Source organism: Tyto alba, unplaced genomic scaffold, assembly GCF_018691265.1.
Source record: "Tyto alba isolate M040663 unplaced genomic scaffold, T.alba_DEE_v4.0 Super-Scaffold_32, whole genome shotgun sequence".
NCBI classification, from domain to species: Eukaryota; Metazoa; Chordata; class Aves; order Strigiformes; family Tytonidae; genus Tyto; species Tyto alba.
Genome location: NW_024881307.1, coordinates 4445003 through 4469640, shown reverse-complemented (window position 1 = coordinate 4469640; position 24638 = coordinate 4445003). Strand labels below are relative to the sequence as shown.

At 49.5% G+C, this 24638-nt stretch overlaps 1 protein-coding gene across 6 annotated transcripts in view; it reads left to right on the top strand.

Moving 5' to 3' along the window:
• The first annotated feature begins 424 nt into the window (after nt 1-424).
• Nucleotides 425-24638, top strand: part of B3GAT1 (beta-1,3-glucuronyltransferase 1) — a 37957-nt gene continuing 13743 nt past the window's right edge. For 2 of the 6 annotated variants that reach the window (XM_032993063.2, XM_032993061.2), the window contains exons 1-3: nt 425-908; nt 22468-22586; nt 22742-22888. In XM_032993063.2, the coding sequence (XP_032848954.1) occupies nt 22583-22586; nt 22742-22888 (151 nt within the window). In that variant the 5' untranslated portion in view covers nt 425-908; nt 22468-22582. Of the gene's footprint in view, nt 909-19367; nt 20018-22467; nt 22604-22741; nt 22889-24638 lie in introns of those variants that run through there. The other 4 variants (XM_032993065.2, XM_032993064.2, XM_009967157.3 and 1 more) reach the window with 3 other exon arrangements.

The following is a 24638-nucleotide window of genomic DNA, read 5'->3' as shown; positions in this document are numbered from 1 at the left end:
TGTGAAAGTGTGCGCGCAGAAAGCGGAGCAGAGCTCAGCCTGCCTTCCTGAGAGGCTGGTGGTGACCCTTGCTTTCCACCTAGCCTACAGTCACTGCTTTCTCTCAGAGAGGTGCTGAGCCTCCTCACTGGCAAAAGCCTTCCCTCCTGCCCAGCCCTTCCCAGCCTCACACTTTCCATTTGCCTGCTGCGCTGGGGGAGCGTCTCCCCTAGCCTCTGGCTGCAAACTCAGTGGGTGATGCCGTGGAGTGAGGAGAGCAGGAACCAATTCCTTAAGGGGCCATCTCAGAGCCTTCCCTGGCTTTTCCTCCCATCGCAGGGAGAAGTGCCCCTGCCTAAGTGGAATAAATTGGTACAGACCATTAGCAGCGCAGGTCCTCCTCTGGTGGGGGGGGGAGGGAAGGGGCTGTCGGCACTGCTCTGGATACAAAGCAGCCAGCCACGCTCTGGCTCCTTCCTCCCGCACCCCGTTGGCCGCCTCCTCCTCCTCCTCCTCCCTGTTTGCACGCTCCCTCCCTCTTTCACTCTCTTTCTTTCCCTTGACGCCACGCTGCAGAAAGGCAGACCTGGGGAACCAGAGGTCCACAGAGGCAGTGGAGGAGGAAGGATCTCTCCGATGCTGTTTCTTTGCGAGTGAAACGCGGAGGCAGAGAGGCAATGAAGGAGTGTCTTGGTTGCTGCCTGGATTAAGAAAGAATACATAAACAACAGCAAAAAAAATCCGGACCCAACAAACGAGGAAAAAGGGAGGAGAGAAGGAGGAGGAGGAGGAGGTTGCTGCGGGGAGCCCACTCCGGTGGGTGAACAGCCGCTTTGAATCGTGCCTCTGTTCCCAGGGATTAAAGCATGAATGGGAGCCGCTTCCCAACCACGATGGAGAAAGAAGGCGGTTCAGGCTTTGGGAATAAGGTAACTCTTGCCTCTTGCAGGCATTGCATGGCTGAGCAGAGCAGGACAGAGATCCTTTATGCACAGAGCTGGGTGTGTGTGTGTGTGTGTATGCAGCGGGCAGAGAGTGGGAGGAAGCAGCAAAGACTCAAAGCGATTTTCCTACCCCTCCCAGTGTATTTAAAGAATGCAGAATGGGTCCCGGGGGCTGCAGTGCTGGAGATCACTTTGCTCCCCCTCCTTTTTCAGGCTGGGTCCCTGAGGACACCAAGCTGCTTTGCCTGGGGAAGGCTGCCTGGGTTATGGGGAAATACACCCGTGTGTCGCCTCCAGGAGCACTGTGCTCCCAGCCTTGCCCTCCCAGACCTGTGCTTGCTCTGGGGCTGCTCTCGTGGGCTTGCGTGTGGCTTTCGGGGAAGCGGCGTGGGGACTAGAGTGGCCCCGCACCCTTCCAGCCCACTGGTGCATCTGTGCAGAAAGATGGGAGGGAGGTGAGAGGCGACCGAGAGAGTTGCTTTTCTCTTCCCTTGGTCATCCTCTGCCTTTTCTTCACAACAGAAAGGGATGGGATTTAGGAGGAGGGCGAACCAAAATCCCTTTCATTTGTGCCAGCAGTGGTGAGAGCCAACTTTGAGGCTGCTTAAAGGGAAAAGCTTTCTGAGTGCTGTCCTTTGGAGGAATAGGAGATGGCTGAGCAATGCTTTGCCATCTGAGGAGTGATCTCTGTGTCATGTTATGTTGTGGGAGTGGGTGGGGATGAAAAATAGTTATTATGGGGGAGAAAGTCCATGGTGGTCAATGAAGCTGTCCACAAATGATGCTTTCCTTTTCCTTTTTGGGCCTCTCTCTGACTCGATTCCTGGGTCTCTGACCCTGGAAGTCCTCATTCTTCTCAGTCAGACCAGAAAGCGCAACTTCAGATAGTATTGGGAGGTGGCTTAGCCCAGATGTTTGGGAGAGCGCTGAGGAGAACCTGGTGTTTACAGCTGTGGATCCCTTATCCAGTTAATCCCAGCAAGTAGAGGTCTTGGCTGGGCATCCCTCACTGTCTTTGGCAGGATCTTGCTGCTGCGAAATCCATTTATCCTGTGCTGTCTGTCAGATACCCCCTCCTCCCCTTGCCTTCAGGGGATTCTTGATGGCTCTTGGCATGAGGTTAGGAAGCATTTGCTGTAGTGACTTAGATAATGACGTGTCGCAGAAGTCCCCGCTTCTGTGCACACAGTGCAGAAAGTCATGAGCCCCAGTGTGCCGTCAGTTAATGCAAGAGCCTGTATATATATCTAAGGATCTTATGGTCCAGTGTTATGGACTGGAAGAGACTATCCAGGCTGTTGCATAGGTCTGTATGTACTTGTTTAAATAGTTAGGGTCCCTGAACATCTACAGTGAGGTGTCACCAACTTGTGTAAATGAGTGAGGTTGGGTGTGTTTGTGCGTGCACATAAATATGGAAGAAGGGCTGTGCAAATGCACAGTGGAGCTTCAAGCCATTCTTTTATTTCGTGAGTAATCCTTGCTCGTACGAAGAAATTCTCCTAACTCACCCAAGATGCATCTTGCTTCCCTTGTTCGTGTAATTAGTCCTACTCTGTACACAGATCTCCTACTCTGTACACAGATCTCCAGTGCGAATGCATTGACCAAGATTTGGCTAGGAGCTTAAAGTGGTTGGCATGGCTTGGCTTACCTGTCAGAATTAGGATTGAAAAGGTGTGGGAAAATGGAGGCACTCAGAGTAAAATATCTTCTTTCTGTATATAGCACTCAACTCTGTTTTCTGTGTCAGCTTCAAAACATTGAGGAATATGGAAGATGTTCTGGTGAAGGAATTGAATAATTAGACAGTGAAAAAGAAGGATATTTCTCCCAGGAGGGTTAAGTCTGTGATAGAGACCAAGAGTTTTGGAAATGGCCAAAGCCAGCAAGACAGTGGATGCCTCTAGAGTGGCAAGGTAGCTGACCAATAGTTTTATTATCCTGGTTGCGTATGTATGGGTGTATGAAAGACAGAGGAAGAAAAATAAAATTGGTGATGTTAGCTCTGAGTATTTCCCATTTCATGAAACCGAGTTACCGATCCTTCCCTGCACCCCCCCACAGGCATTCCTGGTGAAACACTGTCAGCTTCTCCAGTGGAGCACTGTGAACTTGGAGTCGTTAGCAACAGCAGTAACAAACTTTAATGAGAGCTGGCTCCCTCCAAGCCGGGCTGACCCCCAGCTCCAAGTCTCATGTTGCTTTGATTCTCCAGGACAGCAAAGCGAGCCGGCGTCCGTAAAGGTCTCCCTCCACATGCATGTGTTGGCAGGGAGAGGGGGAGAGCTTTCCCTCTTGTTAGTTGGCATCCCAAAGTTTCCTGACCCATTGAAGTGGCTCATAGTGGAGGCTGAATGCAAAGGTGGGGTAGTGCCCCACTCCTAGGAAGGGACTGTCACCCTGTATGTGTCACAGGCCTGACGTGGTGCCGCTGGGCTCAGCGATTGTGTTCTCTGGCAGTGTCTCACAGAGCTCCAGCCCACTGTAGCCACACCTGGATTTGTCCTCTTTCCTCCCTTCACCTGCAGTGTTGTTCTGCATCTTTCTGATTTTTGCTCTGCAGCTGTGCACCTTCTGAGGCAAGAAGAGCAGTGAGTGCCGCCAGTGTGCAGGGCCGGGTCGGTTTTTAGCATGCTCACAAATGCTGCATCTTTCTGGCAAACAACTGCTGTAGCTGGGACATCTGACCTAAGCTGACCAAGAAATCTTCCAGTAACAAAGTGTGAGCACCTGTGTGAATCTGGCTGCTCAATGTCAAAATAATGCTTTCCTCAAGGAAAACAGTGCATCTGCCCTTTTCATCTTTTCCAGCACCCTCATGTTGCAACAGCAGAAGCCTTAGGAAATGAAAATTACTGTCTTTTAAGAGAAATGTTGCAATTAATTTTTTTAGTGTTTCTTGAAGATTTGCCTTTTGCAATGCTTCAGCTCTCTCTTGCCCTTGTTCTATTTCTACTAGCTCCAAAAAAAGTTGTGCAAAAGCAGTTTTTTCTTCTTTAAACAAAACCCAGTGAGCAGGTTTGAATCCATAGGAAGACAGGTTATGGTCCTTTCCTGCATCACTGTGCATTTTGTCTTGCAGGGATGAGCAGTGTCAGAGCCTGCCTGGCTTCCATGTATGGCTCTTTGTATGGGCTTTCCAGCAAGATCTCTGACTTCTGGGAACACAGCAGGCCTTGGTCAGCATCTTTTTCTGTGGGTGATGCCCTCTGTGGCTTTCTTACCCTTCGCTTTTTCTGCAGCCCTCTGTTGCATGCAGTAGCCTTGAAAAGTTCAGTGGGCTGTAGCTGTAAGTCCTGTTTGGGAATATGGCTGGAAGTGCATTTGGTGTGGCTTCAACCCACCGGAAGGCAGAGCATCTTCTGGAAGCAATGTCACTGGAAGAGCCTTCTGCAGTGTCTTTTTAATGGGTCCTTGTTCTCTGTAACATGTTGTCTTTTATGTTTTACTTGTGGGCATCCTGAAGCGGTTACCTACCAGTGTTTTCCTTCCCTGGTGGCAAGAGAAGCAATCTTCGCCAAGCCTGAGGGCTGAAGACTGAGGATAGATTCTCCCTTTTTCTCCTGTGAGCCCTAACTGTTTGTGTTTGGGTTGGCAAGTTGACACAGGGGCTGGATTCACCTTCAGAAGCTAATAAGGGCTTTGCTGAGTGGAGATCACAGGGTGTGGCCCACAATTAATCTTCATATCCTGATCTAGACACATGGACCACCCCCAAGTGCTCTAAGTAATACAGCATATTAGTTACTATTGAATATATCCTCCTACATTTTTTTAATGGGAACCCCACGCCTCCAGGGAACTGAGGCACTGAGAGATTGAGGAAATAACTGAGAAAAATTCTCAGTGCTAGGGAGCAGATCCTGGTCTCTTGCAGCGCTAATGGCTTTGTCCCACAAATCTAGCCAGTTTAGGCCTCCTCCTGTTCTTGACCCTCTCTGTCTGTGGATATGTTAGCTGTGCCAAGTGGCACTTTGCAAGGCACACTGTTCACAGGCTCATAAAATGACTCCTGCGCAGCAAGATCCCGCATGGGTACCTGGACTGTGCCTGGAGCACACTTGCACAGGCAGCTCTGCACGCTTGTGTTTTCCATCCTGGCCTGTGTATAGAAGTGTGTGCTCTTCCCCTTGTACAGCTGTGTGCAGACACACACATACTTGGTATTTCTGTCTGAGAAAAGCCCTGTCCTGCATGAGTACCACAAAGCCTTTAAGCAATTTTCCAGCTGCAGTAGTACCCCAGAAATCCCTCCAGCTATCCCATCCATATGAGCCATGGGGACACGATGTAGTATGCCTGGCAGTGACAGCAGAATAAATAGGAAATGCTCAAGGTCCCCCTCCTGCCTGCATCTGAGCTGTTTTCCTAAAGATGGGACAAAAGCTGAGCTTCTGTACAAGGCTTCTTGTGCTGTTCTTTAAGAGTAGGTGATGTATTAGCTCTCAAAGGGTGTGTTAATGCATTGGTTGCTGCTGGCCCAGCTCCAGCCCATACGCTGCACTGGAATGCTATTTATTGTTAGTTCCTGAGATGTGGTTTGATACTCTAGAGTCCTTGGTGCTGTGAACATCTGGTGTCCGCACTGGAGCATAGCGTCTAAGTAAGCAGGATGGTCAGAGAAAATACTGCATGCTTGAGTTTGATGGAAGTGTGGGCAAATGCTGACAAGGGAAAGGTGACTGGCCTGCGATCATGTAGGGAGTCCCCTGACAAAGATAGGGGAACCCAGAGAAGAAATTCTGCCAGTTAGAATGGGATGGTCTTCCAAAGGCATTAAAAAAACCCCATCTCTGAAACCTGAGGAGGGGATTTACATCTTCACATCATGATTGAGAATTCTCTCCGTTCAGCTCCGGGCTGTTGCAAAGGCATGCATGCACTGCAGAGCCCACGGAAGAGAGATGCCCACTGATCCCCATGTTCCTTCCACAGTGTCCGCTGGAGACTGGTTATCTTCTCTGAAATAACAGCAGCTGGTGCCCTGCTAATGCAACGTGGAAAGTAGAGTTCAGACTCTCCTTCCATTCCTGCCTTTTGCACTCTAGACCGGCGGGCTGAGTTGTCAGAAAAATTTGCTCTTCTGCACTGCCTGCCATCTGGGAATCTGTCAAAGCCCAGTGGGTGGGGGAATTGAAAGCTGTAGCTCAGAGAACGAAGTCTGCTTACCCCCCCGAAAGGTGGGAAACCCTTTGCTTAAGTGTACTGAGGGTGCGATGCCGGCTCATGTAGTAAAGAGAAATGGGCATTTCCAGGGTACAGCTCATCTCATCTGAAGCAGGCCAAGTGGATTCTCCCTGTTGATTGCACAGAGGACCTAGACGGTGAGCTCTGCTGTGGGGATCCACACCGATAGCCCCGCAGGAGGCAGGGGTGGGTGTCTCCCACACTGGGCACTGCAAGACCAGTGCAGCTCTCATCGGGCCTTTCGTGAGTGGGAATTCACCTGGAGCCACATGTCCACAACTGCAACTGCGGCACGGAGATCTCCTCCCGGCTGGCTGCAAAGGCTCACTCCAGCCTCCTGAACACGGCGCATTATGTTGTGTGGGTGGCAGAGCCCCCGTTTCTCCAGTGCCGCAGCTTGCTGTGGTTATGGGGGCCAGAGCTCGTGGAGAATGAGACATGCTGCACTTTCTGACAGGAGAAAGGTGCATGGGATTTACCTGAGCTGCCTTGCTGCATGTCATTCTTAAATGCCCTAGCAGTTTCTTCCTCAGATTCAACACCTGAAAGACAAAAGAAGGCTAATCCAGAAGAAATACCTTGACTCTGCCTCACCTTCCATTCAGCTGGAAAGAGACCAAGAGCAAAAGGATAGATGCTGAGGCTCTGCTCTGGATTTCATGAATGGATGAATGTAGAGATGCAAGTGGGGATTTTGAGGGGATTTGGAAGACTGCTCCAGGATTTGTCTGGCACGGAAGGCATTTATAATACTTCCAGCATTATCATAACATAATGCCGGCGTGATTCGGGGCCCGCTCCAGCTCTCGGTGAATAAAAAGCGTAACTTCGATCACCGTCAGTAGGAGAGGGATCCCACTTTTGTTAAGTTTTGCATAGCCCATACTCTCCTCTTGTCCTGGTGGCACAAAGCGAGGGCTAGGATGCTTTTGTGTGCTGCTGTGAACGAGTGGGTCTGGTTGCATATGTGTGTGGGTGCTGAGCAAGCTGCACGAGTAACGCTGCCTTGGAGCAGCACACCGAGGCCTCATGCAGAGAAACACAGTGTGACGGTGGCGTGGGTGCCTGGGTTACCTCCCCCCTGGCCCTGTCTATAAATACCAGCTTGGTGCTGAAGCGTTCTGGCTAAACTCCTTAGATTTCATCCTTTGTTTTTCCATCTGTTTAGCAGCTTCTAAAGCTAAAGAAGAAATGTGCTCCAATGCATTTCTCTTAACGCAGGTGGCCCTGTGAGGGCCAGGACTACGCGTACTGGAAGCTGCGTAGGAAAGTCCTTGGGGGAGAGCAGCTTCTCGGGGAATGGGCAAAAGCCAGCAAGCACTGGGGAGTGACATTGCTCTGGCCACACGGGACCGGACTAGGTGATCTTTGGTGGTTATTCCATCTGAATCCCATAGACTGTGACGTGGAGGGTAAACCTGGAGCTGTGCTGAGGCACTGATGGCCCTGCAGTGCTTCTGGATAGTGCATCCAAGTGAGCTTTTCCAGCTTCAGCTCATGTCTTCCCCATTCCAACCACAGAAACATAGTGCCAGCCTTGTTCTGATGCAACAGTTCTATGGTAGGAATCAGTACTGTGAGAACCACTGTCTCAAGGCCTTCAGCTCATCCCTGCATGGGAGAAGCACATCAGACTACCGTACCGTTTCTGGGTGGTCCAGTGTGGGATTTGGGGCCTTTTTTGTGGTCTGTACTGATGTGCTCTGTTCGTTTTTAGAATGGCTGTGGATGCTCGCAGTGCAGTAAGAGTTGCACAGAGCCTGCATGTTTCCTCCTGTCTCTCTCTCTGTGCCTGCCTGGCCAACCTTGCTGGTCTTCACCAAAGGAGTAGCACTTCTGGAAGGATTTTCTGTATGTGTAGATGAGGAGCAACGCTGAAAGAAATCATTCATACTGTTTCACTGGGTGTAAGAGCCATCGTCCAACCCAGGGCAGCTATGACGCTGTCCTGAGCAGTCCAGCACTCCCACATTCAGATTCAGACTTGATGGAAGGAGAGTATAACTTTGTTATTTTGTGTGAGCCATTGCATGCCTGCTGTGGCTGGGTGCCTCCTTGGTATGTGAATAACTCTGCAGGGACCTGTGACAATGTGCGAAATAAGTCACTGTCCTCCTGTGGGCACCACGTCACTTCCCACGCCCTCCTTGCCCTGCCACCCCTCCATCCCTGTGGGGAGCTAACTGCGAGCCCAAGGGAAAGGTTGGAGTTTGCAGAGTGTACAGGAGGTAAGCGATATTGTGCCGTAGCCATTAATGAGGTACATTAACTAGACAATGAGGGAGCGGCCTGACAGGGTTGTTAACTCCTGCCCCTCACCGTAACAGAGCTGTAAAACCCTCCGGAGGGATCAAAGCCAGAGCAGCACTGCACTCCTCTCAGTTGAGTCCAGGCTGAGAAAAGAGCAGCTTTGCAGGAGGAATTTTGTTAGACTGGGTGCGGTACCTGAAACCTATTTTGGCTCATGAAAAAGTTGATATTTCTTCTGAATAATAGATGCACATGATGGTTGCCGAGAGGCAGATCTGTGAGTGGGCTGGGTCTCTGAAGGAGGGAGTGAGACATACAGAGTAAGCTGCAGTCCAGTTCTGAACTGGGAGCTTGCTGGATGCTGGAAGCCTGGCAGGACTGCGCAAGGATGACGTTTGGGTGGTAAACCTGCATGACTGAGGCAGAGAGGGTGTCTCTTTGGTCTTTTCATGTCTCCTGTGGTCAGTGTATACCACTGCCCAGCTCAGGATCTGGGGCTGGGGAAGATAAGTATCTGTAGTGATACCCTTCATCTGCCTCCATGAGGGGCTTGGTGTAACTGTGTCAATGGGAGAAGAACAGTGCTGCCATTAAATCCTAGCACAGTTTATGGTGGGGGTCAGCAACCTGTGATGTGTGTCTGCCAGGGCAAGTAGGCAGATTTGGGACAGCACAAAGCAAGGCTGGACCCTGAGATCTGTGGCTTTTTTGGGGAGGTAATGGCTGTGCTCAGGTTAGCAGGATGCTTTAAGATGCTGCCTCACGCAGTGGTACTGAGAGGCAGCCTCTTGCTTCCTTGAGAGACAGCTTTCACCTGACTTTCTAGTGGCACGTTTTGCTTCTAATTTGGGAGAGAGAAGTATAATCTGGCACAAGCCTGCCACCCTTGAAAGGCTGCCAGCCAGTTTATGGCACTCTCTGTCTGCATGCTCCCTACAGCTTTGGTGAGATACAGGAATATTCCATCCTTCCTATCCTCAGCTCTTGCAGTAGCTGCAGGGATGCAATGCCCCAGGAGAGGCTGACTTTGGCTGTGTGATGTGTGGTTGTATGGACATTCAAAGGTTTATTCAGATGGGCTGTGATCCACTTGGATGAACGGCAGCTGGTTATGGAGATTAGAGCTACAGAAGTCACTGCTAATGAATAATTCTTCCAGTGTCTTTCTTATAATAGTGGCACATCCACAAGGCGTGACTCTAACATATTCATTTTCAGAGAGTGTGCAGCTCCTGGAATGACCTTCTGTGAGGATTTGGAAGCATTTATTTCTGTTTGTCAGTTTAGATGAGCATCGTTTCTGACGTGATTTTTACCAAGAAAAAATTGAAAGTGCTAAAATTGAGAAGATTGGGTGGAATCTGAGTGGTAAGGGTGGGGGCCAGAACAACTCTACCTGCGTGGGAAGTTGTTGGCGTGCACGTGAGGTGTCTGTACACTGGTAGGTTCTTCGGGAAGTGGGAAGGATGCTGGTGGATTTGCATGTGCTAGCTTGGCCTGAGCAGCAAGGTTCAAGCATGGCAGGAGATTCTTAAAAGAGACTGTGAAGCAATGTGCTGGGAGTTCAGCTCATTCTTGGGCAGCTCAGTTTGAAGTCACATGTACCTTAAAGTTAGTTACTCTGAGTTATTAGTTACTTTAGCTCTGTAATTCTCCAGGAGCAAGCAGCCAGTGTTCAGCCAAGAGCATTGGAGAAGGGGGCCTGGCAGGCATAACTGTGAATAAAATTACTCTTAAGATGAATCCCTTGGCAGCAAGGTGGAGCTGCCTGGATCCTGGAGGTGTAGATACTATCTCTGCCTTGAGCCTGGCAGACTAGCCTCAGGAAGAAGCAAAAATGGCAATAAAAGGTGCCTTTCTATAAATAAAGCCCAAAGGACAGTAGGAGGGGGAGCTGCCGATTTCTACCCTTTGTGGAGGAGGAGTAGCTCTCCGTGGCATTCTGAAGATAATGGGATTATTGTCACTGTAATCATGTGAAGAGGTACAGGGGTCAGGAAAACATTGCACACCATAAACCTATTGCTGCTGAATACTTTTGGGGTTTTGCACTAGCAGAACACGTGTGTGGAAGGGGTGCTTTGACCTGTGGAGCAGAGGGACCTGAGCTGTCTCCCTGTCCCCTGGCTTTGGGACATCTGACAGCTGTGAAGCCCCTGGTGGCAAAGGATTTGTTACAATCCTCTGAAGTTGTCACCCCACACATACACCTCCTTTCTTCCTTCAATTTACCTTTTAATAATGCTGCCAACATTATTTCTCATCTCTGTCTCGTGCGCTCTGTCCTCTGCCTGGCAGTCCTTTTTGTCTCACCTAGGCATCTCATACCATGACACTCTAATGGGAAGAGACTCTGGCTGCTGAAGTTAATAACTTCTCCGACAACCTGAGTCATTCTCGTTACAGAGCGAATTGTGAACTATGCAGCAATCCAGGGCTGAGACCCCGGTCTGGGGGGAGAAAAGGGGTCGGGGAGTGGGCAAGTGTTTGTGTTCAGGTTGGGCTCAGCACCCGCACTCCTCTGCTGCTAACACTTTGGTGTAAATCTTGGGATGCTTCCCAAAGCAGTGTTACATTGGGTAGATGTGGGAAAATGGAGGATCAGGGAGTCCAGGGAAACCTGTTCAAAAGGGAGCCTGTGGAGGAGGCAGAATGAAACGAGGTCTTCACTCTGCACTGAAAAACCCAACACATTCAGAGAGACTGAAAGAGGAAATTCTTCTATTTTTTGTCAACATGACAGCGACTTGGAGGAGCAAGTGTGCTGAAATGTTCTCTCAGACATGCTGCATCCCTCATTTTCATAGCCAGCATTCTGCATTTGTCAGGAAGGCCCAGTCCCTCGAGCTGCAAAAAGACTTTAGGGCCATGTGCATCACTGAGCCCTTCTGAGTCCAGGCAGCACTGATACCTCCCTCTCCATCCCAACCATCATTACTGCTCTGACTCGTTATCAACTGAGTCAAAGAGTTTAGTAACTCTTGTTTTTAAAGATTAGTCATCTGTAGGAATGACATTTGAAAGACTGACAGTTCCAATCAGATGACAAGGGCTGCTCTCGTGCTTGAAGATATTTGTTTAATTAAAAAAAGGTAAAATCAACCTGACTAATTAAGTGGTGCACCTTGAGATACGGCCTCGGAAAGTACAGGTGTGGTCCTAGCCACTTGAGGAAGCTACGAGGCTGCCATCACATGGGGTGGCCAGGCCTGAAGTGAATCTGGTGGGTCTGTGCTGTGGTTCTGTTGATACTCTTCTAATCCTGTTCCCTCCTTGGGCAAGGGATGGCCTGCCTCTCTGTCCCTGCCATGCAAGGTTGGTGACAGTCGTAATAATAACGATGTAATTTGCCTGGTTGATTTGAGTTGCACTGTAATTACTGCATGATTACAATATTCTTAGAGCAGCCCTTACAAAACCCTCCAGTTTCTCAGAGCTCCCCAAGGGCTTGTCTCACGCCTCACCTTGCAAGCAGAACTGTGCAAGGGAGTCTGTCTGTCCATCAGCCGTGTCTACATCGCTCTTTCTGTCAGATTACACGTGCATGCTTTCAGCCACTTGTAGGTTAGAGTTCCCTGGTGCTGAGTTTTGGATCACAGGGAATATTTCATCATGTCCCAACTAGTTTGGTGGCAGGATGGTGCTTAGCTGAGCAGGTCAAGCTTTTGCAAGTGATGAGGATGCTCTTGGAAATAAATGGCAGGGGCTGGTGAGTGGTACTGGGGAGCTGGGCAGCCGGAAGAGGCACTCGTTGGCGACTCTCATGGTCACCACTTTTTCGAGTTGAGCTGGGAAACTGCTGTCTTAATTTAGTCTCCAGCTTTTGTTTGGCTTCTCCATTTCTCGTTCATATGGAGAAGATCTGGGCTGTGTTTGGCCCTTGGGTGATCCTGAAATTAGGAGAAATGACCTTCGCCAGGCATGCACACCAGGCCATCAGATTGGTGCGAGTTGCGCTTTGCCAGCACCTCGGGCATCAGTGCTTGTGCCATTTCTGTATTTAGCCTGTGAGCTACTTGAGCCTTGTGATTCCTGTCCAAAAGTAGGCAGCTATTTTCATCTCGCCTCTAGAACATGCCGAGGTGCAGGTGAGCCAAAATAACTAAGCCACAGGGGAAGCCAGAGTCAGAACCAGGCTTAGCTGGACAAACTGGTAGATTTAGCCCTCGCCTTTCCCACTAAGAGATAAACTAAGAGCCAAGTCCCATCTCCTTGGGCAGTGCTGGAATGGCTCTGAGTTTATTGGGTTGGTATATGGGATTTTTATGCTAATAGAGGAAAAGAAATCATTTCCTTCCAAATGCCTCTCAGATGGAAGATGGGCCATGTCAAAGGTTCACAGGTAGGCGAAAGCCTCCGTGTTCACTGTGGAGAAAGGTAAGGGAAGAAGGACGAGTGCATCACGGGAAGCCCTGTGCGCTTCCTTTCAGCAGGCACAGTAGGGTTAGGAGCAGAAATGGAAGGGAGATAATTTTAAAATAACCTTCCTGCTTCCAAGGAGAAGGTTGTGTAGGTTTGTGGCTGTACTAATAGACTGCAGAACTACAAGCGGCGATTGATTGTGTTGCAAGCTGCTGAATTATAGTTGGGCATTTGCTTTATCATCCCCCCCACCTTCCCTTTCCGCACTGTAGCATGAAAGGATCGATGTTAATCCCTCAGTCCCACTAGTGGCTTTTGCAGAGGTCACAGGCTGTCGGACTGTCTATGCCCTGTTTGACCACCCAGCACTGAGCAGGGCTTAGGATCTGAGCTTCGTTTCTTTAAAGAAGCCATCGAACGGGGATGGGAGCTGGGGGTTTTCTCTGTAGGTTGGTGTCATGGTTTTGGCTGTGATTTTTTGACCAGGTGCTGACCAGGGAGCTGAGAGAGCTCTGCGTGCCATGCTGCATCTTTGCTAGGTCTGTCCCCCAAGGCCATAGGAGAGAAAACCTGCAAGAAATACTTCTGTGACTCAGCGAATGGCCCTGTTCCTCCAAGCACTGCTGCTACGATATAAATCTATTTCTGCAGCATTGGGGTATGCTGTGATGCCGGAGGCTTTGTTGCTTGGGCAGCAGCTAACAAGGGCTCTTGAACAGGCTGCTTGAGTAGGGTGCAGCAGCGAACCTGGGAACCCTGGCCCTCTTGCAGGCTTGTCTGCAGTAAAAAGGTAGTTTGCAATAAGGCAGAAATTTATATGTGAACTTAGAGCCCAGAAGCTCTACAGCTCAAATTACCTGCATGGCTGCTCCTAGTGCTGCTGAAATACAAAGCAACTCATTGCAGGCTTCCGCAGCTGCCTCCTGAGCAGCACGTGTTGGAAGTGGTGTTGTGAGAAGGAGCGCGGAGGAGATGCCACGTGTGAATTCACAGCGTGCTAGGAGCACTACTCTGCCTCCAGGACCCTTGTGCTCCCACAGCAAGGGACGCTCTTGGCTGCCTGTCCGGAGCACCTCTCAGCCTGGACATGTGCACACTAGCAAGCAGCTCTGACAACAGCTCCTGCAAAGCAGTTTTTACTTCAGTAGCGTCTTCAGGGACTTGTGCTTACAACAGCTGGTGTTTTCGAAAGTAATGAAGAATTTGGATGCCTGCATATTTTTTCCCCAGCCTTCAAAAAAACACCTTTTAAGATACTTGATGTTCTCTATTGAAAAGAAAGAAAAATTATGCTTTTGAAAACTTAATCCCTTTTTAAGCTATTTAGGGTGCACAGTGGTGGCTTGCTGCACTGGGAGAGGGCTAGCTTGCTCACTAGGTCTGCAAGGCTTCTCTTTTCCCCCTTTTTTATGCATTAGAATCAGGTTATTAATAACTCTTTTTAAATAGAGCAGGATTTTTTTTTTTTTTTTTTTTTCAGGGATAGGGAAGAACTCAGTAATTAAAAGTCAGTGCTGATGGCTATGAAGCCAGGTCTCGGGTACAGATCTGGCGCTGAAAGGTGTGTGCCACGTGCTGCATGCCCTGACCCGCAGCTGAGTGGGGCGGTGGGCTCTGCTGTGCTCCCCCGGCCTCGTCTCCCCGTCGAGTCAAGAGGTAACAGCGTGTGGGAGGTGAGCAGTCTCATCTCCAGGTCTGGAATTGGGAACATACTGCAGAGCCAGCTGGGAGATAAAATTAGGGCTTGTGGCTTGCTGGGCACAGATCTTCGTGTTTGATGGTCCTATTTGTGAACTTTCCCAGGTGCCAGCGTAATGGGAGGCAGCCCCCAGCTCGTCCCACCAGCATGGGGCTCTAGATGCACCCACAGAATCCTACACCCTTAATTCAGATTCAGGTATATAAAAGCCTGGGGTTTCTCTCAACTGCTAACAATAAAAGCTGTGAACTGCGTGGTGGTGAGGTAATCCTTACTACAGCATTAGCAAGCATCGCAGTCTTTCTTCTGACAGCCATGTCCGTTCTTTCATCACCCAGCTATGTTACGCATGTTTAACTTGTTAGGCTTTCTTGAGCAGAGGGAGAGAGGCCAAGTCCACGGGGAGCCTGGTGTTACCTTGACATGTTTGGCTCAATGATTGAGTCTTGCAGATCCTGAAACAGTGGCCTTCGCTGGCCTGCTGGTTGGAAAGGTGAGGCTGGGTCGTTATGGCCTGCCACCTCCCTTACATGAGGTATCATGCGGATATTGTCTTGAAACCCTTTGGACAAAGCATATGCAAAGCCTATTATGGAGCTGTGGAATTTAGTCCAATCGTGTTGAAATTGGGTCATCCTTTGTTAATGTCACTTTTCAAAATCTATGGAAGTCAGCAGTGCACAAAATATTCAGTGCAATGCAGACCACAGAGGTGGAAATAGAGAGTCCGGAAATATGTCTGCCTCTGACAATGTGGTCTTAGCTGAGCCAAGGGGATAACTCAAGGTATGGTTGTGTCACCTGTTCAAGAAGATTTGGTGGAGAAGCCCTTGAATGAGCTAATTGTCGGACCGGTCTTTTCCCAGCACTCATTCAGCATTCACCCACAACCAGCCTTAAAGTCGAACAACTTTTCATGGGTGTCATCAGCATTTCCCCAAAGAAAACAACTCCCAGTTGTCTTTCTATTTTGGAAGTGGGCTGTAACTCAGCTTTTCATCTTGATAGAGATGCTTTTTAAAAACCATGTGTGAAGTGCAGCCGTTTATCAAGAAGTATTGGGTGCTGTAAATGCTTCCTCATCCAAGACTTGAGTCAACCCACAGCTTGCCTGACTTGAGAGAGAGTCTGGACCAAGCCGTGCCAATGCTGCCTGGCAGAGCAGCGCATCCTCTGGAAGCAGCAAGGGCAGCGCTGCCTCTACGACAGACAGGATTTCCCATGTGGCCAGGCCAAGACTGATGAGACTCTCCCAGGCACCAGGGATCCACATCAACCTTGCCGCTTTCTGTTGCCAAGCGCATGACACGTGGTTTTGCTTCTGCTTTGCTTATCACAAGAAGATTGCAAAGCCCGGGTTCAACCCTCTTCAGAAGCACTGTAATGAAAGGATACCTGCCCCTTCCAGGGCATTCCCTGGTGTGTCTTTGGAGCAACAAGGAAAGGAGGTGCAGAGGTTCTAGCTAAGGATCTTTGAGAAATCCTGGACAGCACTTGGGCACTGTGGTGATGATTGCGGTGTAAGAACCTGTACAAGAAAGCAAACACATTTAGGACAATGCATTAAATCTTTTAAGGATTTAACAGAAGAGCTGCCTTGCTGTCAGAAGCAGTGAAATCTTGTGACTAGACGAGGCAGTGAAGTCAGCATAAGAGCAGTGCCATCGCTTCTCCTGTCCTGTTTCTAGCTGCGGCTGCCTCTACCAGCATCTGCAGAGGTCGAACAGCATGGGGAGAAGATTAATCTGGAAAAGAGAAAGTTTCTGATGCTTGTTAAAATTTGGCTGAAGCTCTGAAACTCAAGGGTTTATATGTTTTCCAAACTGGTGGGTGGTTCATTCTAATTCTGGATATGCAGTTTATTCACATACACAACTAATCCTTTTTCGAATCCTGTTAAGTTCTTGTTCTTCTTAGTATCCTGTGGCAATAAGTTACAGAAGCTAATTGTGCTTGTGTTGAGCTCCCTTGATCCACTTTGCTCATGCTTGATTTAAATTTTAAGTGTTGTTCTGAGCAGCTCGGTTAATATTATTTTTTTCCTGTGAGATAATGTGTGTTCTTGATCCCATTTGTTGCAAAAGGGCTCGGGACTGGAAGGGGCGAGTAGGTCAGGTTTTGCCTCCACTGTTGCACGGTTGGAGAAATTCTGTGCTCTTTGTGCCTTGATTTCTTTAACAGCTTGGAAAACACAAGGAGTGGTGCTTGTGTATATAGCCAAGGCAATGCAGTGACAGAACTCAGGTTTGCAGTTGAAGCTGGACAAAAATATTGAGTGGATAAACAGCCTCCTAAAACCATGCTTCCTTTCCAGGCTGTTTCTGAATTTTCAATTTTTTTGTGTTAAAAAAACTAATAAAAGAAAGTAAAAAGAACAGCATGTTATTTTTCTATTTTTGGCCAGATAAATAATTTTAATTTTTTAAAAGTAGGAAACAAATGCTGGATGAAGAGACGATGCAAACCCTCACCCTCCATCACAGACCCAGTCTGCATTGCCTCAACATTTTTGTGGATGAATCCAGTTCTCCTCTAGCCAGCAGATTGGTAACGGTGATCAGAAATATTTCTGCCTCATTCTCACTCCCTTTCTTGACTTGCAGTTCAAGCTTCGCGTTGCACAAATCAGCTGTAGCTCGAGGACGGTGCGCTGCCCCGCGCGGCGGCGTGCAGCCTGCTGGGAGGGCTGGGCTGCAAAGCCTCCGTCCTCTTCCCCCATGAGTCGCAAGAGTCTGAGGTTGAAGTTAGCACCCCTGATTAAATCCTTGAAGAACAAGCAATTCTGCGTGCTCATTACTCAGTTCGGGCTATGTTCTGCTTAATAACTAAACAGTAATTAGCTCCACAGTTTTGCTACTATACTTATAATAGCCCCCATTAAAGTTATAGGGATTTTAGGCAGTAATGGTTTACGGAGTAATTAACGAGCACGAGGCTTTTATTACTACCTTTGTTTTTAGCCTGTCCTTTACAAGCCTTTTCTGCCAAACATCAAAATCTTAGACGGAGGCTTGTCATGCCTGTCCCCTGCCAGGCGGTGCGGAGAGGAGCTGGGCTCATACACAGCACCTCGAGCTGGCCACCAGCGTGCCCGCGGGTGGCCGGTGGTAGCCCAGTGACCGAGCCCTTGTCCCCGGGGTGTGCTGTGCTGTGGGACTGCCAGGGAGAGCCCTAACTGCCCGGTGCCTCAGCTGCCTCAGCTGAAAAATGGGCACGAGAGGGCCGCCCTCATGCCCGCAGTCGGTTTCTGTGCGAGGCGGCTGGCTCGGGTGCGTGAAGCGGGCTGGGGAGGCAGAAGGGTTTGCCGGGGCGCAGGGGTTGCGCTCCAGCCGCTCGGTGCTCGGAGCGGGGCCAGGCAGAGGGACTGGCTCTGGCTTGTGCAGCCCCTGCATCGTTTTTCAACAGGGATCAGAACCAGTTGCTGCCGCAAAGGCGAAAGAAACCCTGTGGTTAAGTTTAGGGGATGCTTTGCCCAGAGGGAAAAGCTGTTAGTGAGAATATACTTTGTAACCTGAAGTGCGAGTGTTTATTTTCTTTGGAAAGCTTTTGTTGTAGGACTGGACTGTGTGTGTTTGTTATTTCCTGGCTGTTGTGTAATCCAAGGAAGTGTTTGGTATGTTTGTTTAGGGTTTTTGTGTGTGTGTGTCTTACATCTAGACAATATTTTTACTCTGGTGACTTATGTATATACACAAATTCAACTCGAGCAATTCTTTAGTTTAACGTGTTCTAAATCACTTCTGTTCAATGTGGGAAAACCGAGGAGTAATGACGCTGGGGCTGATCAGCCCCAGAGGAAGAAAGAAGGTAAAACTGACTGTAAACCAGATTGCAGATCAAATCAGTGTTTCCTACGGTAAGTGTCAGAGCTGACGCCAATTAACTTGATTTAAAAAAAGGACCTTCAGCATTTAATATTCCAGCACGTTACTAGCACATGGCTCCAGGATTTATTAAAGCTTTTTTATTAGATGAGTGCCCTTTTAATATTGTCATGCCTTGACACCATTGCCCTCTGCCGGAGGATGTGAAATCTCTGTCACCATGTGGTACAGCCCTTCTGCTTGCAGCATGTCAAAATACATTTCTGCCAAGGAGAGTCTTTCCAAACTGTGCAAAACACCTTTGTTTGAGAAATATTTTAACCCCAAAACCGCTTACATGTGAGCTGGTGATTTGTGTCTTTTGCATGATTTTTCAAAATTGAAAAAAGGAAGTATACTTTCTGTAGTGGAAAAGAGGGTTTGATCTTTGTAATGAATTCATGTTTCAATTTGTTCCTCCTTCTTTTCCCTGTGGAGGAGGACATAGAAGAAGCCTAAAATTGGCAATCTGAACAAAGTCAGGTTTTGTTTTGAACATTTTCAGTGGGAAAAGGAGAGTGGTATTATGATGGGGCAGGGGTAGAGTGGATGCCTTGAAAAGGACCATAATTTTCCCAGACTGATTTCTGCTAGCCACATGTGTGCCATAGACAACAACGAAGAGCATCGTTTGGCTTTGGTAGCAAGGGATTTTTTGGATGCGGGGCAGGTCTTGGGCTGTGGAACTGTGACTTCTCTCACCAGCAGTGTAAAATCGCAGGCAGCCATGTATTTCCTAGCTGATGTTGCTCACAGGAGAAAATGGATTTCACCTTTTGCAGCTTTAACACGTGATGCTGAGATAGGAGCTTGGCTTTGCTACACTGAGAACTGGCATCACCCTGCACCGGGGCCCTCAGTCTCATGAGTGCGTTGAGAGGGAACACGCTTGAACTACTTTGTCTGGATCCAGATTTCACAGTGCTCACAGCAGCCCCAAGTGAATTCTTCCAATGTCCTTCAGTCAGGCTCCTCGGGGTCATCCATAAAAGCAAATCGTTTCAGGAATTAACGGTGAGCAAATGTCCTTTGCTGCAGAGCAGAGTCCGCGGCGCACCGTGGGTGCCGACAGGCAGCTGGGAGTGTAGAAGCGTGGGTCAGCGGCGGGGGATCAGGCTGCGTCTGTGGCTCCACGTTCTCCCTCAGCCAACCGTCACCATCTGCGCTTCGGATCCATGCTGGGGTTGTGTGCCCCTGGGCGTGTGGAGCATGCTGTATACAGGGAAGGGAACATTAATTACAGCCACTGCGCGCGGGGTATCTGACTCACATCTGCAGCCCGCAACTGCCAGCGGTGCGAAAGGAGCTCAGCGTTCAGCCGGCCCCGGGAGGACACGGGGAGGAAGCCTTCCCATGGCAGAGAGCATCCCCAGGAGCTTCTGCTGCCAGCCCGAGCAGAGCTGCAAAGCAAAACTGACAGCTCTCTGCTGGGGCACGAGCAGGCTGTGTTGGCCCTTGGCAGCTGGAGCACCGAAGTGACAGATGAGTGACCAGGGAGCTGCTAAATGCTCTGTAGCAAATTAAAAGGAATCGATGCCGAAGAGACCAATGCACAGATCGTTGGAGCCTGCTCATTTTCCCCTGTGTGGAGGGGATGGAAATCAGAGTAGCACCCCAGCCCAAAGGTGCCCATTCTTCATCATACGAAGCCCAGGGTCAGCCTGTCTTATGGGAGGATGCCGACAATTTGAGTCTGGAGTGGCAGGAGACAGGGAAAAAGCATCTTTAAGGTAAGAGTGCTGTGTTTGGAGGAAGCTGCCCTTGACAAACGGGGTATTTGATGCATGCCAGCCCCCTGTGGCAGCTTGCCAGCTGCTGTGAATTACTCTGAGTGGCTCTTTTAGCCTGTCGTTTCCTCCCACCCCTTGCCAGCAGCAGAGTCCTTTCCTTGGTGCATTTGCAGCGAAGGCACTTTACTAGGCAAGGTGTTCAGTCTTTTCCAAGCTGCCCTGTACGGCTCTGTCCTACCGGGATGCTCAAGGGACATGTTCTGGCTTTAGCAGAGGATTCAGAGGATGCCAGTGCTCGGTGTCCTCTGCTTAGGCACTGACAGCAACTGCAGGGACAGCAAGGATGAGGCCAGATGCTCTTTCCTGAGGGCACTGTGTGCTTTGGCAGTGCTGGGCCAGTGGGATTTCTCTGGCTCTGAGAGCTGGACAGGGTTGCAACAGAAGGCTGATGTTTGCTGGAATAATTCCTCCTCTTCCTCCCTGGTTTATTTTGTCTGGATGGGATTGCTTTCTCCAGTTCTGGAAAAAAAACTAAAAAAAAAAAAAAAAAAAAAAAAAAAAAAGACGTATCTATATTGCTGGGAGATACTTCTTTGAAAGTCTGCAGGGTGTCTGGCTGCACAGAGCATATCATTGGGCTGCAAAAAGCTTTTTCCTGCTGGTTCCCCATACTTGATTGCAGGAAACCCTGCTTTCTGTAGAACCAGATGTTTTCGGTGGTTCATTTAGGGTTTTATTGTTCCCTCGTATCACCCTCACTACCTTCAGCTTGCCCTGATCCACCACAGCTTCCTTCCATACCTCTGGGTCCTTCCATTTCCTAAAATGCAGTTTGCCTGCACATCTGCTGATGGTGTCCTCCGACGAGGGTCTCCTGAGCGAGGCTTTGCCTCTGTGCGCGGTGCCGGGGGAGGACGGGGACACATGAGGAGGATGGGTCACCGGCTCTGTAGATGCTGGCACCATGATATCTGGCACAGGTTTTTGTATGGGAGGTGGCAGGTCTCTCCCTGGTGAGACATCTCTGGTTGGGGAACTGGCTGTTTACAAGAGTTGGCTGGAAATTTTTTGATGAGTTGGGTCTTTATATGCATGGAAAAAAAAAATGGAATCGCTACAACTTTTGTTGAGGGACATTTATGTGTCCCTTTTAAGGACAAGGGCCAACCCTATCCCTAGTTTTCCCTGGTAAATTAATACCTCTGTGATTGAAATGCTAATTTAGAGGAACCAGGCTCTGTCCAGCAACTTGAATATCACTTGCTGACACTTTAAAAGGACAACCCATCAGTTCTTGGAGCCATTTCACTGCAAGTCTTCCACTGGGCTCAGTGCCGGAGGCTGAGTGTACAGCCCAGTGGTCAAGTCACGGCCAAGGGAAATTCAGATCAATCCAAACTGAGCTAATCAGGGATTTGAGCCTGGATCTCTCCATGACTGCCCCATGCAACCAGGAAAAAGCAAGCTCCAAGGGTCTCGAGAAAATAGTTTGCAAAGTAGCATCGTATCTACAGCTCAGGCTTGAGGAGCTCCCCTCTGATTTAAGGAGGGGATCTGATAGTTTCCAGGGCACCGCAGCAGCAGTGGGAGATCAGTGCTTTTTCCCCAGAGCAGACTGCTCCCTGCCTTCGACTGCAGTACTCTGGGCTCTCTCTTGTCTGCAATGCAGCCCTTTTAGCAGCAGGCTAATGTGTTCCCCCACATGGGAGCGGCGGTACTAAACTGCTACCCATGTTTGCAAACTGTCCACCGTGCGTGTGCCTGCTAAGTGATGTACTTTGCTTGCCAAGATACTTGGATAAAATACAGTCTGCTTAAATCTTGTATGTGCTTGTGTTGAATCAAACTAAGCCATTGTGGCAGTTTAATATACTCTAGTCGCAACACCTCTGAGGTGGAAGAAATTAACCTGAACAGGCCGTTGGAAGCCTGAGTTAAAACTGGCTACATCAAAGATGCCAGCAGCACGGTCTGAGCTGAGGGGATTACACTGACAGGCAAAATGCGGGGTCAGTGTTCCCCAGAGCATCACCCTGAGTGCTGTGCTGGCGGAGGGAGAGGGTCTGGTGGGTCAGAGCACTTGCTGATGTGTCAGGCAAGAAACGTGGCCATTACGGTCTCTGCTTCCTCCTGGGGGCTTGGGCCCAGCACGTGGTGGTGTGAGGCTTGGCTGGCGTGGGGATGAAGGGTCCTTTCCCACTGGGGGATGGTTCAGACACCGCAGCACTGAGCAACGTTTGCTTGGCTGAAGCAAGGGCCTTATCTGACAAGTGGATGCAAAGGAAGGCAAGGCTCTGGACACCCAAGAGGCATCTCTCCCTGGAGGGGTGGGACACATTTCTGCTGCTCACTGCCTCGGTTTGATTTGCTCTTCTTGAGGAGGATTTGTGAACTATGGAGCAGCTCCCTAGTGCTTTTCTCTGCCTACTCACCTTTGCTCTGTGTTGCAGGTTTCCTTCCAAATGAGTCCTTGAGGTTCCTGCTGGCAGCTCCAGCAGTGTCCTGTAGAAGTGCCCTCCTGCTCCTGGTCCCAGCAGCCGAGGCCCCTCCAAACCTGCTTCTGCAATGGGTGGGTTGTAAGCACTGGTAAGACCTACGAGTCGTGTCGCCTTCGCTGCTCTCTCCCTCTCTCGCGTTCTCTCTCTCTGTCCTTGTTCCTTCTTGCCCATTTATTTCTGTTCTCCATGTGCTCTGCTGTTCTGTCTCTGGGGTTTTCACTGTCAGGTAATGAGGAGCTGTGGGTCCAGTCAGTCTTGGAGATGCCGAAGAGACGAGACATCCTGGCTATCGTGCTGATAGTTCTGCCCTGGACACTACTAATCACCGTCTGGCACCAGAGCACCATTGCTCCACTGCTTGCAGTGCACAAGGGTGAGAGAAATCAAACCAGCCCATGCCAAGTCTGTGCATCCCCCCCTCGTCCTCATCTCCTCTCCCATTTCATTTCTCCATGGCAGCCATGCTCATCTCAGCTCCTAGTCCATGCTCATGCAGAAGCTTCCCCACTTCTGCTGTAGGAACAGCCCAGTGCTCATAGGGGTTCTTCAGAAACATCAAGCTCCAAGCCTTGAGATGTGCTTACTGCACTTGGAGAGCGGTTTGTGGCCTAAATCCAGAAGAGTACTGAAGGAAGATGCTTTTCTTTGTTCCCTGATGATCCGTAAGAGAGGAATCCCTTCCTGCTGGCCTTGGCAGCATTCTGCACACAAGTTAGTCCAGCAGGAAAGCAGCAGAAAAGAGAGCAGAGGAAAGAAAGCTGCCACATGAGACAGCTGCTCTGGGAGACATGAGGGAAAGAGCATTTTTTAAGTGTCCTCAGGAAAGCAGCAAACTGGTGCTCTTGCATTTGAAGGAGAAGGCAAGAGCCAGCATCTCACCTGATTGTTTGGTGGAGTTACAATGCTATGAGAGAGTCAGCTTCCATGCTGCCTGTCACACAAAGCATTAAATGGAGCCCTGGCCCAAATCAGATGAATGCCGGAAGCTCTGAGGGATCCTCAGATCCAGAAAGGTCCTAGTTTTTATCCTGTTCTTGGCATAGCAGCGATATGCAAGGGCTGTGAGAGCTCTTGGGGACTAGAAGAAGCTATGCTGCCTATTGTGGTCTTCATTACTGGTTCTGCCCTCCCGCTGAGCACCAGGGCAGAAGGGCCGGCTTGGGGAGGCTTGTCTGTGGGGCAGAAGGCCAGCTCGTTTTCCCTCTCTGGTCCTCTTCTCTGGGAGATTCTCTCCCGTTTTCATTTTAATGTTTGCACCCATTCTCCACAGTTGATTATTCTTGTGCTGAACAGTCTGATGTGCAGTTTGAACTGTCAGAAGTTCAGAGTCCATCCTGAGCAGCTTTCCCTTTCCCCCCGGGAAGACTGACAGCCTTTGAGCAGTTCTTAAGGGAAAAATGACTTTGATCCCCTCTGGAAGGTGGACAGTGTTTCAGAGGATGAGGGATCTACTGGGTTCTAAAACAGGACTTGAAAGACTGCTAAGAATATGCTGTCTTTACACCAGTTTGTTTCAGGAAAACTAGGAGCTATTTCCTGTGAATGGCCACAAACACCGAAGTTACACCACAGGGACTGCTCTGCTCTGACTCAGTCATGAACTTACCGATGACCTTGGGAAAACACTCCCTCGGCCTCTGCCTCTCTGAGCCCCCGGTGGAAAAGGAGTGGTGATAGAGACCAACCTGAGAGCTCTTGGGTGAAATCGTTTTGTTCTTGTAATGTGTTCCTGAGATCATTTGGAAGCAGGTGCTGAAAAAGAGATGTGCATCTATGTGCTAGCGCGCGGCAGTGCTTACGCGTGCCAGGATTTACAGCTGGGGGTTGGACCTGCAGGGGTTTGCAAACTGTCTCAAGCACCGTCCTGGCTAATTGCATTTGTGTCTGTGTCCAATGCATTTTGCAGATTTATTTTTGAATTGATTCCAATGTTCTCTGCTTTCTGAAAGCTCTGCTACATGATGCTGATGTGCTTTGCCTTACATAGGGCCCGATACCAACATGTGCAGGACACCTTGTGCCTGTCCCTCCCCGCCCAGATATACATCCTCCCTTCATCAATGCCATGGAGTACGAGGCCTTCATTGGGTTCAGGGCTGGTATCAAAGTCTGTGCTGCTGGAA